Source organism: Ctenopharyngodon idella, chromosome 8 (assembly GCF_019924925.1).
Source record: "Ctenopharyngodon idella isolate HZGC_01 chromosome 8, HZGC01, whole genome shotgun sequence".
Classification (NCBI taxonomy): Eukaryota; Metazoa; Chordata; class Actinopteri; order Cypriniformes; family Xenocyprididae; genus Ctenopharyngodon; species Ctenopharyngodon idella.
Window position 1 is genome coordinate 22,573,062 of NC_067227.1, and position 14,953 is coordinate 22,588,014.

Genomic DNA, 14,953 nt, shown 5'->3' on the forward strand with positions numbered 1-14,953 from the left:
GTTTCATAACAACTTTAAAATAAGTTTTTTTTTAAACTACTACATTTTCCCACTGTCATTGACAAGAAAGGAAATGTATTTAACAAACTGTTCTGTAGCAACATGCACCAAAAGTGCAATTAAGTGAAATTAAAACAGTAACATTTATGAAGAACTAAACATTTAATGAAAGAGCAAAACTCCAGAAGATAATATACACAAAAAAAACCCACATGTGACAACGTGCCTGAGCTGACATTTATGAAAAATAAATGAAATTAATATTGGACTAGGATAGTCACAAACATTATTTTTAGACTTTGTCGAACTAAGTGTTTGAAACAAACATGCAATATCACTTCCAGCAAAAACAATCATTTTGTGTAAATAATTGGATGTTTGACGCAAAAGATACTAAAATATAGTCTGTGTCACACATAGACTGACTTTCAAATGGAGAAACATAATGTTTAAAGGCTCCACCCATTGCAACACAATACATTAACAACACATTTACTGCCTTTGTGTTCATGTGATTCTAAAGGTGTGTGTACTCCATTTTAATTTCTACCATTTCGTATTCATACACTTTGTTGCTTGACCAGGTTCTTAAATGTAACCGTTGATTTCTATGGCCATGTCTGTTTGCTAATGAAATAGGACCTTGCATAGACAGACAGACTATCAATAAACAAAGCATTGTTTACATGCTTTACTTGAGTGGTGAATCAGTTACACCCACATTAGCACAAAATGGAGGTGTGGGCAGCAGCAGACACCTTCAGGCACACAATGCAAACTGAGATGTGAGTTTACGAGAGGTATTTTACACCACAGCTTTACAGGAGAACTGCAGTCTATAATGCCTAGGTTTTTCCCCTCCCATCTGATCAAGCTCTATGTCTGCAATGAAGGAAAAATTGGTTACTGTTTTTTGTTTTCTTTTTTTCCACACATTAAAGGCCTATAATATATATATAGAGGGAAAAGCTCTTAAAATAGTTACCTGCTTTGTGAAGGTAAAATTTTATACACATATAGTACAAAATAATATTTTATATAATTATATAATTGTAGATATTACTACTACTACTACTACACACAGTTATATAAAATATTATTTGTACAAAATTACTATTATCATATGTTCCACATAGACTACCTTTCAAAAGTTTTTAGTTGATTTTTTATGTTTTTGAAAGAAGTCTCTTGCAAGGCTGCATTTATTTGATCAAAAATACAGTAAAACAGTAATATTTTGAAATATTAGTACAATTTAAACTGTTTTTTAATTAAATATATTTTAAAATGTAATTTATTCCTAATGACAAAGCTGAATTTTCAGAATCGTTACTCTATTCTTCAGTGTCACATAATCCTTTAGAAATCTCTGCTGGTTTGGTGTTTTTCTCGTTATTATGTTGAAAACAGTTGTGCTGCTTAATATTTTAAAGCAGTATTTAAAGAACTGCATTTATTTGACAATCATTTAAATCTTTGTGGCAATGGAAAAGCCATTACTGTCATCAACTTTGATCAATGTAATCCATCCTTGCTGAATAAAAGTATTATTTTATTGTTGCAGCTCTTTGTGCTAGTTGTAGAATATTTGGTATGTACATTGTGGTTGGATTATTTATTGTTGCTTTTCTCAGACTAGTCCCCAGTTCTTTGTAGCACTCAAAATGAGTACACACTGCAGTGGTATACAGTAATTCTCAATTATTCTACACCACATTCTCTTCCCCCTTGTTAGTGGATTCACAAAGAGTTGTTTTACAGAAAAAAGGGACCCTTTCCCTTGAGAAAATAGCTGTTATCCTCCATTTGGAACCAGTTGCTCAAGTCTATCAATACAATGTGCATGACATGAATTGAAGTGAATTGTCACTTCTGGTGTTGACCCTAATTCTGAGGCATTACATTAACAAAAGAAGCTTATACCCGCCTTCACAAAGCTGTTCCATTATTGAATGAGCAAAAAGTATTCATAAACAACACGTGAATGGTTCAGACAGTCTGTGCCGTTCAAAACAACAGACGCCATTCACACCTATACACCTATACATATGGAAAACAGCCATCAAGCTGCAAATATTTGACTATTTGTAGAAACAGTGCATATTTTGCAAAGGCTATGTGGGTTTATGTAAATATTATGAGAATGTATTAAACAACAAAATCATATCCCTGCATAATGAAAAAGACTGGTAATAATGAAAAATGATAATAATGTGGTATAGTTATATATGAGAATAGATATTTGCTGTCAAATAAATATCGTTGGATGTAATGTAATTTTGCAACTGCTAAGAACAATCAAATTTCATTGTCAAACAGCCAAGTCAACCGACAGTAGGTCTACTTGCTTCAGGCCACACTTTTTACTCTGCGATGAAACGACACCAATCTCAAGCCAAAATAAAAAAAACTTGGGTGCTTTACTCGTTCTGTGCGCTTTTTTTTATTTTCTCTTTAGTTTCTCGTGTATATCTGGTTTAGACAGGATGAATTCAGAGTCGATTCCCTGTATTCTCGCGGTGACAGAAGAAAGCCGGAATTATTGCTTTTCTTGACTTCTACCGCAAGAGGTCGCTGTTTCCCACGTGATGCGCCACGAGGCAACCGAAAAATCGTGCTGGGTAAAGATTGTCAAAAGTATAACCTTGGTCTGACTGACACTAATAAGCCTATTTTCAGAAATATACACAACCTTCCATAAACAGCTAAACAATGACCTGTTTAACCAACCTAGAAATTTCAGCGCTTGAATGATTGTGAGAAACTTTTCTCACTGGTCTGTAGAGAATAGAGATGCATATCTGTGTGTGGCATCCTGGGAAAAGCGGTTATAAAATAGATGGCAATCCAATAATGATAGGGAGTAAGTACAGTAAATATTTACAGTAGTTCAATACAGTGTTAATTCGCAGGTAGCCTACTGTGAGAGGCAATCAATCACAGTACAGTCACAGGGAATATTGCAAAATAAACGACATAAGAGTTTTGAGAAAGTAAAGTATTGCGCTGTTCAAATGGTTTTCTTTCGGGAAGTAAATTACCTGTAATAACTTGACCTGTATTACCTCTTTTATTTAAAAAAAAAAAACCCAGTTATGTTTAAAGGCTGACCTTATGAAGAGCAGCAGCACTATGGTTTGCTTGTAATGCAAATGGGGTTAACTCTGTGTCCAGAGGGAGTGTGTTTCAGTCATGTATGTAAGCATTTGTGGCTTTAGCATGCTCAGGCAGGATCTCGCTGTACAAAGCTCTCTTCAGCACTCTGAAGTCTTTGTCTTTCTGCCAAAAAAGAAATAGGAGAAACAGATCTGTGGAAAGAAAAGGCCCAGTGCATAAAGGTTGGGAACTCACAACATAACTGCATGTATGGGCAAGATGGTGGAATGACTGCAGCTCAGGTGGGCTAAACACTCTGAAAAATGCAGTCGGGTGAGATTTTAGATTAGGGCAGAGGAGGGGCTGTCGACAGGTGCTGACTCTTAGAGAGGAAACAAAAGACAGAGCAAGACTTGTTTGTGGATTCTAAAAGGATCCAGGGAAGGAAAAGTGGGATGGTGAAGTTCCAAAAGGATTTAGAGTTGGATTCAAAAGTCTAGTGATTTTGAATTTAGTTTTTTGCATTTTTATTAGTGTTTTTATTCTTCATTGCTAATGATATTACCAGCATAATTTTTATGCTTTAATGACCACAGCATTCAAGCTCCGTAAGTTTGTGTAAAACCTGATGATCATGTTCTCCAGCATCTTAAAATTCGATGGAAAAAGAAAGTTGAGATTACAAGTTCAATGTCACAAATTTGCTTTCATTTTTATTTCATTACTTCAGTTTCAAATGTTTCTATTTCTCTTGTGTTACACCATTTAAAATATTTTCAAAATCCTAAAACTTTATGAAATTTCAGATCAGAATCCCATACCAAAATATATACTATTCAAAAGTTTGGGGTAGGTAAGTTTTTTTTTTTTTTTTTTTCCCAAATAAAACTTTTATTCAGCAAATAAGGATGCATCACATTGATAAAACATAACAGTAAATACATTTATAATGTTACAAAACATTTCTATTTCAAATAAATGCTGTTTTTCTGAACTATTCAGCTAAGAATACTGAAAAAATGTATCTCAGTTTCCAAAAATAAATAAATAAGCAGCACAACAGTTTTCAACATTGATAATAATAATAATAATAATAATAAATGTTTCTTGAGCACCAAATCAGCATATTAGAATGATTTCTGAAGGATCGTGTGCTGGAAATTCAGCTTTTCAGAAATAAATGTATTCATAATAATATTAATAAATGAATATTATTATTCACAACAATGTTAAAATATATTAAAATAAAAAATCATTATTTGAAATTGTAGTTTAAGCTCACAATTTCACTGTATTGTTGATCACTTAAACGCAGCCTTAGTGAGCATTGACTATTGATTATATTATGTTATATTATATTATAATTCAAGTGAATCATTTTCTGTGCAATTGCACAATCTTACTGTATGTTAATGTAGTCTAACATGTTTTAGTATAGTAGCAATTTTAGGTTTATAACGGCAGGAAATGTGTTTCTCAAGAACAGTGATAGTATAACAAGGAAACCATTCATCTCTCTGCCCGGCTGCACTGGCGTGTTGATACATGGAGAAAAGGGTAGATCCACATTACGACCTGATTGTTTTATTTTGAGCTGCCTAGCTGCCCGAGTAATTCAATTATACATGTAAAATCTCTGTGATACATATCTTTATGAAATCTAAACACCTCATGCCAGCTTAGATTTATTTTTTCACCTATATTATTGTGTTTCACAATAAATTAAAGTAATATACATTTTTATTCATTTTACTTGCAATTTGATTTCAACTGTCAGTTTTAGCCCATGTTCGGGGTGGTATGGTGGGGTGGGGGTGATAGACAGCAAGCAATTCACAGCTTTTTGTCCCCTCTCATAAGGCACCTGTGGTGGTAGGTCAACTCATGCAGACAAAGGCAGAAGGAGGGGGTTGGCCTTCAACCAGCCAATAAGAAGGAAGAGAGGCATGTTCATGGAAAACACAGATCACTTGAGCTCAGTGACAATTCAAAGCTGAGTGAGGAACGATTCTGGCGCTCACAACTCAACTTGTTAAGAAGCATTGCACGGCTTAGAAAACGCTGAAGATTAGGAATGGCGGTCACTAATTTTCACTACATTACTCGGATGAGCAGTGGCTTCAAAGTTTACATCTTAGAGGGTAATTATCACATTTTATTTCTTTATACAAGTTTAAAAGAATTACATAATGTGTGTATGTTATAACTGCATTATGTTCATTAGTAATCAATAGAAGAAAGAAAATGTACTGTATAACTGGAATTTATTATGTTGACTGTCTAGTTATTTTAATGTGCAAACTTGAAAATAAAGGTTACAAAAAGGGGTGATACCATAGAAGCACCATTTTTGGTTCCCAAGAGAACCTTTCAGTGAACAGTTCTTAAATGTTCTTAGTGCAAAGAACATTTTAATAATCAAAAGAACCTTTTTCCACTATAAAGAAACTTTTGTGCAATGGAAAGCTTCCATGGATCTTAAAGGTTCTTCATGGAAACCTTTGTTTTTAAGAATGTATATTCTTTGGTGGTATTATACATGTTCATTTTATTCATGTAGCTTATTCATATTTAAATATATAAATGTATTAAATTCACATATACATATTCAAAAGGTTTCAAATAAGAAAAGAGGCTGGAAAAACTACTGACAAAAATTGTGATGCTGTTATTTTGAAGGCTAGTTGAGGAGAGTTGAGATGAAGACATGCTTGATATGTGTTTTAGGCTGCAAATGAAAGAGATAAGGAAAAAGGATGTGGGTCTGTTATTTTGTCTTTAATCTCCCCTAGAAAAATATCCCTCCCTGAGGCACTAAAAATCAGTCATCAGTCAAGGTTTAAGGTGTGGTTTACACCCAATCCCCCATCCACTGTCATGCAAAGTCAACCTGCCTTGTCACAGTCCACTGCTTTGGAGATTTTTGAGCGTGTGTAAGTGAAAGAGGGTTCTGCCAACAATGCCCCCTCATCATCCAAGCCATTTGAGCATTTAGTAAACGTTATCCGCTTGAAGTCTGATAGCGCCTAACGCTACACTTCGTTCATGCAGTGGTAAAATACCTCAGATGTTAATCACCAATCAAATCAACACAGGTCCTGACTGGTCTAATATGTGGTTGATTTGATATCCACAGCCCATGATCTTGTTTTTACTACTTCATAAAATATTTAGCAAGTTAAGAGTCAAATGATTGGCCAAACATTCAAGCATACAATCTTGACTGATTGTGGTAATGATACATTAGAGTTACTTTAAGTCATAGGTTGCACAAAGTCACTAAAATTATTCTGCAGTGAATCAAGAGGATGTTGTGAAATCCTATTTCTTAAGAGCCAATATTAATATTCAAAAGCAGTTTGAATGTTAACATGTTCCATACAATGCTATGGGCAGGTATACTTAACCTGGTTTAGAACAAGTCCTCAACACTTTGTAAATTTAAAAAAATGAGTTATTATTATTATGCATTATCAGTTGAGTATTTATTTAATTTGTATTTATTTAACTAGGATTTTGTCCGAAGATGTACAGTACATAGGCAGACATGCATACATTCCATACTTTCAGTATAGACAACCTGTTTTTGTGAGTGAAAAGTACTGTCGAAGGTTGTTTCACTGTTTATCATTTAATAAAAAAAAAAACTGAACCCAGCAAAACTGATCATTTTGAGACTATAAATTGTTAATGAGCTCTTTATGAGCTTTAAACCATCATCAGTTGCAGCATGTTTAATGACAACACCTTTGCATGACACTGTTGCTGATATTAGCATGTGAATGGCATGTGTATTTCAGTTTGGATTAGTCTGTTACTATCGTTATGTTGGGTAAACATTCTGTGAGCCACATGCTTTAACCTACGAAACTTGTTTTGCCCCTCAAAGCAGTATGAACAACAAGCCAGCGAGATACTCATTTGTTCACTGATGTCGTTTTTTTTTTTTTTTTTTTGGCTCGAATGTTTTCCAACATTTGAATGACATTTACCGTTAGTGGTGAATCAGCTGGGTAGTTCTACAGTAATACTCACAGAGCCAGTTGATCTTGCTCTGCCACTTAACGGAGTTTACATTTAACGGTGGCCCAACAACGTTTTTTCCCACAATTAAGATACACACGCAGTGATGCAATTCCAAGGATTAAGAGTCAGTTGTTTACTTGTTTGCCACACCTTTTCACAAGTAAGGGAATCGTGACTGGCAATGACCGTGTGAGCACCCTGCAGCGATGTCATTTATCATATCTGAAGTCACACGGGCTTGTGTTCATCTATTCACAGGACAGCCCAATCTGAGGAGTGAAGACAGATTTCGCCACATGACGAGCGACAGGGTGCGGATGCGCCCTGCACATCCAATAAAGCGCAAACACAGTTCAGAGAGAGGACGGACACTTGAAGAAAGGTAATCAACCTTGTACCTTCCAATATGGAAGCAATAACCAGTAGAATAAGAGGGAATGAAGATGGGTTAGTTTGGTCATTTATTTTTGAACTTTCTGTTTCAGAAGAGAGAGGGCCCTTAGCAAGAGCCTGTCCAGCGGTTCCCGCAGATCATCTGGGTTCAGTATTCCTGAAAGCCCCACATCCACATGGAGCCCAACGGCCAGCCCTACTCACCTGATCCCCAGCCCAGTGTACTCCACCCCAGTCATGGACGAGCCTCTTGCCCTAATTAAGAAACCACGCCCAGAACCAGAGAAAGCAGAAAGCCAAAACAAAGCCACAACAGTCAGACAAATACAGGTGATTATTACTACTGTTACTGTAGTGTTTATTATTATTAATTATTATTAATTATTGGCCAACCCACCAAATGCAGGTGGATTTAAGTGCCAGATGCCTTTCTTTGTTTTAAGTGAACATAAAGAGTTGAGAAAGAAAACGCATGTGTAACAGTATAATGGATCCATGTGTCAGGTCTTAAAGTGACAGCAGCCTAATATACCTGCTGCCAAATTATGGCTAGTAACTTTGGAAAACCACTAGCAACAGTAGCTGGTGGGCAAAAATGTTAATGTCAAGCCCTGATATATATATATATATATATATATATATATATATATACATACATACAGTCAAACCAAAAATTATTCAGACATTTTTTATATTTTTAATATATTTTTACTAGTGGTGCAGGACACTATAGTTCATTTATGTAAGTGAGGATAGCAAAATAAAGTAAACTGTGAAATATTATACCCAAAAATTCTTCATACAGTGGGCTACCAGTAAAATTGATAAAAATTTGACCTGACCATAGTTTGCTTAAGTATTATCTGACATAATTAAGATTAATTTTTTCTGACACAGTTTAACTCTGAGATCTTGTCATATTTTATTACCCTTTTTCTAACAAACAATTAAATATATGATAGATAAATGTGTAGATCCTATGTATCAACAACAACATTGTATGTGAAGTAATATTGTAGCATTTAAAAATAATTATTAAGAAACATTATTGATTAAAATAATATTAATAATATTGTATATATATATATATATATATATATATATATATATTAAAAAAGTTAAAATTTTAAATGTATATATACACATGTATCATATAAATAATATTGAAATATATTAAAACACACCACCATGAAACTATCTGTGAAATGATATCATAACATTTAAATGTAATTATTAATAAACATAATTGCTTAGAAAATAATAGTAATACAAATTGTTAACATTCATTAAATATGAATAATAATAGTACATCAAATACATATATTTTTTTTAATATTTTAAAATAATATATATACATATATATATGTAAATCCTATCCTGTGTATCAGTACCTACATTATCTATGTAATAATATTGCACTAAAGTCTGTAAATATTACCAGTCATAAGTACTGTGGATACCAGACATTAGCCAAACAGTGTTCAAAGCTACATGCTAATCCATAAATAAAAGACCAATTTGTGCTTGTTCCATCCTCTCATCCCCTCTTTCAGCCATACGTGCTGACTGAACACGTTCGGTGCATTATACCATCCACCTCTTAGAGTCTATCCTGAGGCCACCGCAGTCTGTTCATCCTCACTCACTGTCTATGAGACACAACAGAATGCAGGAAGGCACTTTTGTGTTCCTGAGAGAGTGGCTCTTTAGAGTGCGGACAGGCCTCTGCCTGTCTCAGATATGCAATCCAGCCGGATTCAGGGAGAAAATGTGAGCAATGGGTGGAGGAATGTTGTCAACAAGTCTCAACACACCAGTGCTGTTGTTGACCTGATAGTGGCATTAGGGCTGAGGGAGAACCAGTCTAGAACCACCAACATAACTGTCCGTCTTTTCCTTTTAGTTTCCCATCTTTCCATCAGTTTTATTCACTAGCTATTCCGAAAGCTCCATTATAGATGAGTAAAAAAAAAAAAAAAACTGTGGCTACAAGGATTTGCTGACCTTTGCTGTCTTTTTCAGATACGGCCATCTGTCATCACTTGCGTTTCCTCTGCAACAAGGTCAACCAAGAAAGACTGCTGCGATCACTCCACTAGTAAGTAAAAAGATGCAAATAAGCTTGGCATGCTTCCTTTAACATGTCTGTGCAGATATTTTTCATCAGAATGAACTTTTGAGCATCATCATCTGATTTTATCTCCACTTGGTCTCCACAGTTGTTACCCAGCACAGTTATGATCACGTTGAAGAGCATTTCCAGAGGAGTCTCGGGATGAACTACCACAGAGCCGCCTCCATCAGCGTGTCTGTAGATGACCACTTTGCCAAAGCGCTGGGTGATAAATGGCTGCCAGCTCAAAGCTTCATCCTCCTCCTGCCATTCCTCCTCTTCTTCATCTTCTTCATCTCCACCCTGCAGTCCAACCTTCATCCACTCACCCGGCAACAGCCAGAGTCCCAAAAGGGCGCGCAAAGATTCAGTCAGTCCTTCCACAACCACACCCAACTTATGGTCTGAGAAATGAAGAAGAAAAAGAAATTAGATGTACATATGACAAAACGGACTTAAAATACATGTGTAGGCCCATGTGTTTCTGCTGTAAAAAGCCAAAGGGAGACTGTGCGATTGTGAGTTGTTGCAACTGTTGTTAACAATCGATGAGCAAATGAGGAATTGTTCAATTGTCTTTTAAAGGGAGATATTCAATGTTTGACCGTTTTCGGATCGTTTCATTGTAGCTAAGCATTGTTGGAGTTGGCTTTGTCATTGGTTTTTTGGTTGCCACTGGTTTTTATTTGTTGACTGTGATTGCACTGATTGTTGCTAATAACATTTCATTGTCTGTTGGAAGCTTTCTTTTGATAATATGTGCATATTTATATTGGACAGTGTACCAAGATCTTGTAACCTAACAGGAGCACTGAGCAAAACAGACCAAAAATTACTAGGTCAAAAAGTTTCATGTTTTTGTAGAAAACAAATGCTTGAAAAAAAGAGGTGGGTAATTGTTTGGCATCTCTATATGGGCTATTGCTGTTCATTTCAATCCATGTGTAAATTTCAAGCTTTTATACTATTGTACATATTTGTAATAAACACATTTTTAAAATGCATTCATTGTAGAGTTTTATACATATTTAGTAAAAATCTATCCTGAAATGCACATTCCCAGTCTTGTTGTATATGAATAATCAGCACTGAGGTCAAAAGGACACATTCAATTTGACATAGTTGCGAAATATTTCGATTTTAAATAAATGCTGATCATTTGAACTTTCTGTTCATCAGAGAATATTGAAAAATGTAACCACAAAAATATTAAGCTGTTTTCAACATTGATAATAATAAGGAATGATTCTTGAGCACCAAATCAACATATTAGAATGGTTTTAAGGATTATGTGACACTGAAGACTAAATATATTAAAATAAAAGTAAAAAAATTCACAATATTACTATTTTTACTGTATTTGATCACATAAATGCAGCCTTGGTGAGTATAAGAGTCTTCTTTCAAAACCCCGCCAAATTTAACGGTAGTGTACGTTATTCAAGAGAAAAGTATATTTGTTTTTGTAATCTTTCATCAAACTTCTAGTAATAACTTGCTCTGCCACATTTCACTTTTAATCACTTCATGATAGGTTAAACTGCATGCCATTTCATAACCCCACAGAAAACAATTTAAACTCTTTCGATATGTTAAAAGCAAGCAAAAATACACAGTTATGCTCTGTGTATTAAGTGGACAACATAATGGGTCAAACTATTTTCTGACGTAATCAGCATCTGTTTTTTACTTGGAATATTTCTTTTGTAAGCACAAAAACAGGTTAATGAAGTATACTGAGATTCAGTCATCTTCTCTTGCTAAATGCTTGCCCACATGCAAGGATCATACAATAGTTGATTTTTTCTCCAGCAGAAATCAATAAATCAAAATGTTGTCTGTTTATGTAAGTGATCGTTATGGGAGGGTAAAATTAGTCAGGGCATTATAAAAACACTTGTGTCATCATTTTAGAGGCCAGATTCAAGTTGTGTTTACCAGTACTTACACATAAGCTTGCCTTGCCAGCAGCAAAACTGCAAATTTGACCTTCTTCGGTTGTTTACGATAAATAGGAAATAGTTGAAAAACAACTTCCATGCTTGCTAAAAAAAACAAAACATATCAACTGCCAGTTAGATCAGATGCAAAACTTGTCAATCACAAGATCAGGTTCAAGAAGCTGAGAAACAGGTTTGAATGAAGATTTTCTGGCACAAAGGTACTGTAAAAGCCATTGAACGGAGTTCAAAGAAGTCCTGTTGCCAAAAGCCCTGCCTTCTATACTCTTTTGCAGGCTTGACTGGCCTTATACAGGGGAGAGTCTAGTGTTTCTCAGAGAACAAAATGACTCATGCTCAGTGGCTCAGATCTCAAGGTGTTGCAGTAACATGATGTCCTTCTGGAATGTGGACACCTCAAGGCAGCTTTAAGTCACATGAAAAGTTAGTATAGGTGACATCATTGTCTAGCAGAGCAGATCTGCACAAAATCTAACCGACAAGATTAACAATACTATCAACATCATGTTACTTTGATTTGATTGCTTCATACCTTTGCATTATTTTATGCCACCTAAGTACAAACGTTAGCAATACACTTTGCAATAATGTCCTATTAGTCAATGTTTGTTATTGTATTAACTATCATTAACAATGAGCAATACGTTTATACAGTAATTATTAATCTTTGCTATTGTTAATTTTTGTAAACTATTTAACAATATTTAACTATTTATGATTATTGTTAACTATGTAATAAAAATAGTTCATTGTTAGTTCATATTAGCTTAATATTAACAGTTTTTATTAAAGACACCCAAGATGAATAGGGTAAAAAAAAAAAAAAAACTAATAAATATCACCATACTTCCCTAGTTGATTGATTACATTAAGTATTGCAAACATTATTTTGTATTACAAGTTTTCTGAAATGTTATATTTAAATATGCAAATGAGTTGTTATCTAATCAAAGCTGCAGTCCATAAGTTTTGCCTCTTTGTCGCCATCTCTGTTTGAAACCTGTAATTGCAGTTATTTGCGGAGTTATCATCTTTACGTGGGTTGTGCATCGGCACGGCTCCTCATGTTTTCTGTCAGTCACCGCACTGGTGTGGATACTGTACTTCGGAATCACAGATTGTAGTCTTGTAAGTATGACCAAAATAAGAATTTTCACCAGAAAATGTCATCTGAACAAGTAAGTAACAAATCTGCCACTTTTGTTCTGACCAACTGAGAAAAAAAAGCAATAAATCGCACTGCCAATGGTGATTAAATCTAACGATCGCTTAGCTCGGATCACGTTAAACCGTGCAAATTATTATTATTGTTATACTTTGTTCTCAAATTGTTAATGTTAACAACATCAGCATTGCGTGACTATGTATTTAGTGTGTATTAGCGTTACCTGTAGATTTCAATTTCTGTTGCCACTCTGCAGCACTTTTGCTTTTTACTATGGGTGGAGATTCAGTTGTCACTGATGATTACCATTTGGACCTTTCTGGATTACAATCCGCAATCAAAATGATAAGTTTAATTATTGCAGCTGCTGTGAGAAAAGTCTATACATGATCCGCCGCCTGTAGCATCCTCCACATGCCATATTACTTTCTAGCTGGGACTCCTTCTCTAAGTAATGACGCAAAGACGAATGGCGGCATGCTCGAATTTCCCGCGAAAACCCACCAGTACCACCCGAATCATAAAACATTATTACAAGCTTACCGTTGTGAATAGGGCTAAGGTAAGGAGATAGTTTGGAACACTGGCTGGTTATGTACTTGCTCAAAAAAATATTTTGAATAATTTTTAACCAAAAAAAGTTACGGACTGCAGCTTGCACTAATTTGCATAAATTTATAAACAAAAATCTGAACATTGGATAAAGTCAAAATTCTTGTTTAATTTGACATATTAGAGTCAAAGGTTTGGGATTTTTGGAGATCTCTTTTTATCACTCCATAAATCAGAATATACTGTGAACAGCCAGAAAAAATAAATTTTCATCAATTTTTTTTAGTAATAAAATGATGTATAACATCAGGAAAATTATATATGAACAAACTTCTTCAGAATATAGATAGGAATAAAACTGTCAAGTTTGGTGTATGTAAGTGTTACTGATATTTCTGCATCAATGTAGGAGAAAAAACTCATTTTGAGAAAATAGCCTTTAAAGATATATACTGTAATTGAAATCTACGGATGCAAATAGATAAAGTGCTATAAAAGATACACTTAAAAGTGTTGGATGCTTTCTTTCCACTAGTCTGAAAAAAACACTTTATGAGAATCCAAAAAGCCCAAAATCTCAAAATTGACAGATGCATGAAACATGAAAAAAAAGATTAATAAATGCTATTTTTCATTGTTAGTTCATGTTAACAGATGTAGTTATGTTAACAGGTGGAATCTTGAAAATGATTAGGCTATAGCATTAGAAGAACATTTTCAAAAGGCCGAAGCATACCCCCGACAGAGAACCTCCAGAATAAAACTTCCATCCAGAATAACCTTCAAAAATAAGAAAGGCAAAACAACAAACTAAAACAACAAACAGTGCCTCAATGAAAGGATTGTAAACCCAGCTGAGGACACTCTAACTTCCTGAAGTCTATTCATTCACACAGGTGAACACACTCAAAACTCTGCATTTACCTGAACATGTAGCAGTCCTGGATGAGCGCCCAATTTTATGTTACGCCCCACTCGTTCCAAGCCATAACATAAAGAAGGATTAGACAACGAAATCAAATTCAAGAAAAAAAATGTATTAAATTCAACAAATTATACAACCAATAATAATAAACAGAAATCTAGGGGTATAGCACAAACAAAAGGATAACAACAAAGAAATTAAAGCTACATGTAAGGTAAACACAAAAATGATTCACTCCTGAGAAATGTCCCCCAGAGAGTGCCTATCCTCCAATAATACACAACCATTTTTATATTCTTAACTAATTATCAATTAATATTTTGGAACCAATCAGGAACCCCCACATTCTGCACCAATAGCATTAGGAGTAGACTGAGGGACGTCACAACTGTGCTTTTATAGTTCGGGAGACTTAATGGAGATTATGTTTCCTTTTAGTATCTAGTATCTATTCTCTGAAATAATCCATTATAGGAGAAATAAAAATAGAAACTTGAAAAACCTGACAGTGAGACAATTATTGACAGACAGTAAAATGATACTGAGCATTGTTGCAAGTTTGTGGTCTTGGATTAATTTGATGAAAAAAATGAGAAATGTTGATATTGAAATCTTTGCCTTCTGATTGCAGACTTCTGAGCACAATGTGAGACATTATTGACATAAAACTCTACATGTGATAATATTGTCAGCAGGGTTTTAATCTCATTTAATCTCAAGAA

The 14,953-nt window shown here is 34.6% G+C and overlaps 1 protein-coding gene across 1 annotated transcript; it reads left to right on the plus strand.

Moving 5' to 3' along the window:
* Nucleotides 1-5,008: 5,008 nt before the first annotated feature.
* Nucleotides 5,009-10,632, plus strand: vgll4l (vestigial like 4 like). The gene is given in 6 exon segments (XM_051904216.1): nt 5,009-5,237; nt 7,381-7,504; nt 7,608-7,845; nt 9,538-9,613; nt 9,735-9,868; nt 9,870-10,632. Coding segments are annotated over 6 exon segments (813 nt in total). The 5' UTR covers nt 5,009-5,170; the 3' UTR covers nt 10,044-10,632.
* Nucleotides 10,633-14,953: the final 4,321 nt, after the last annotated feature.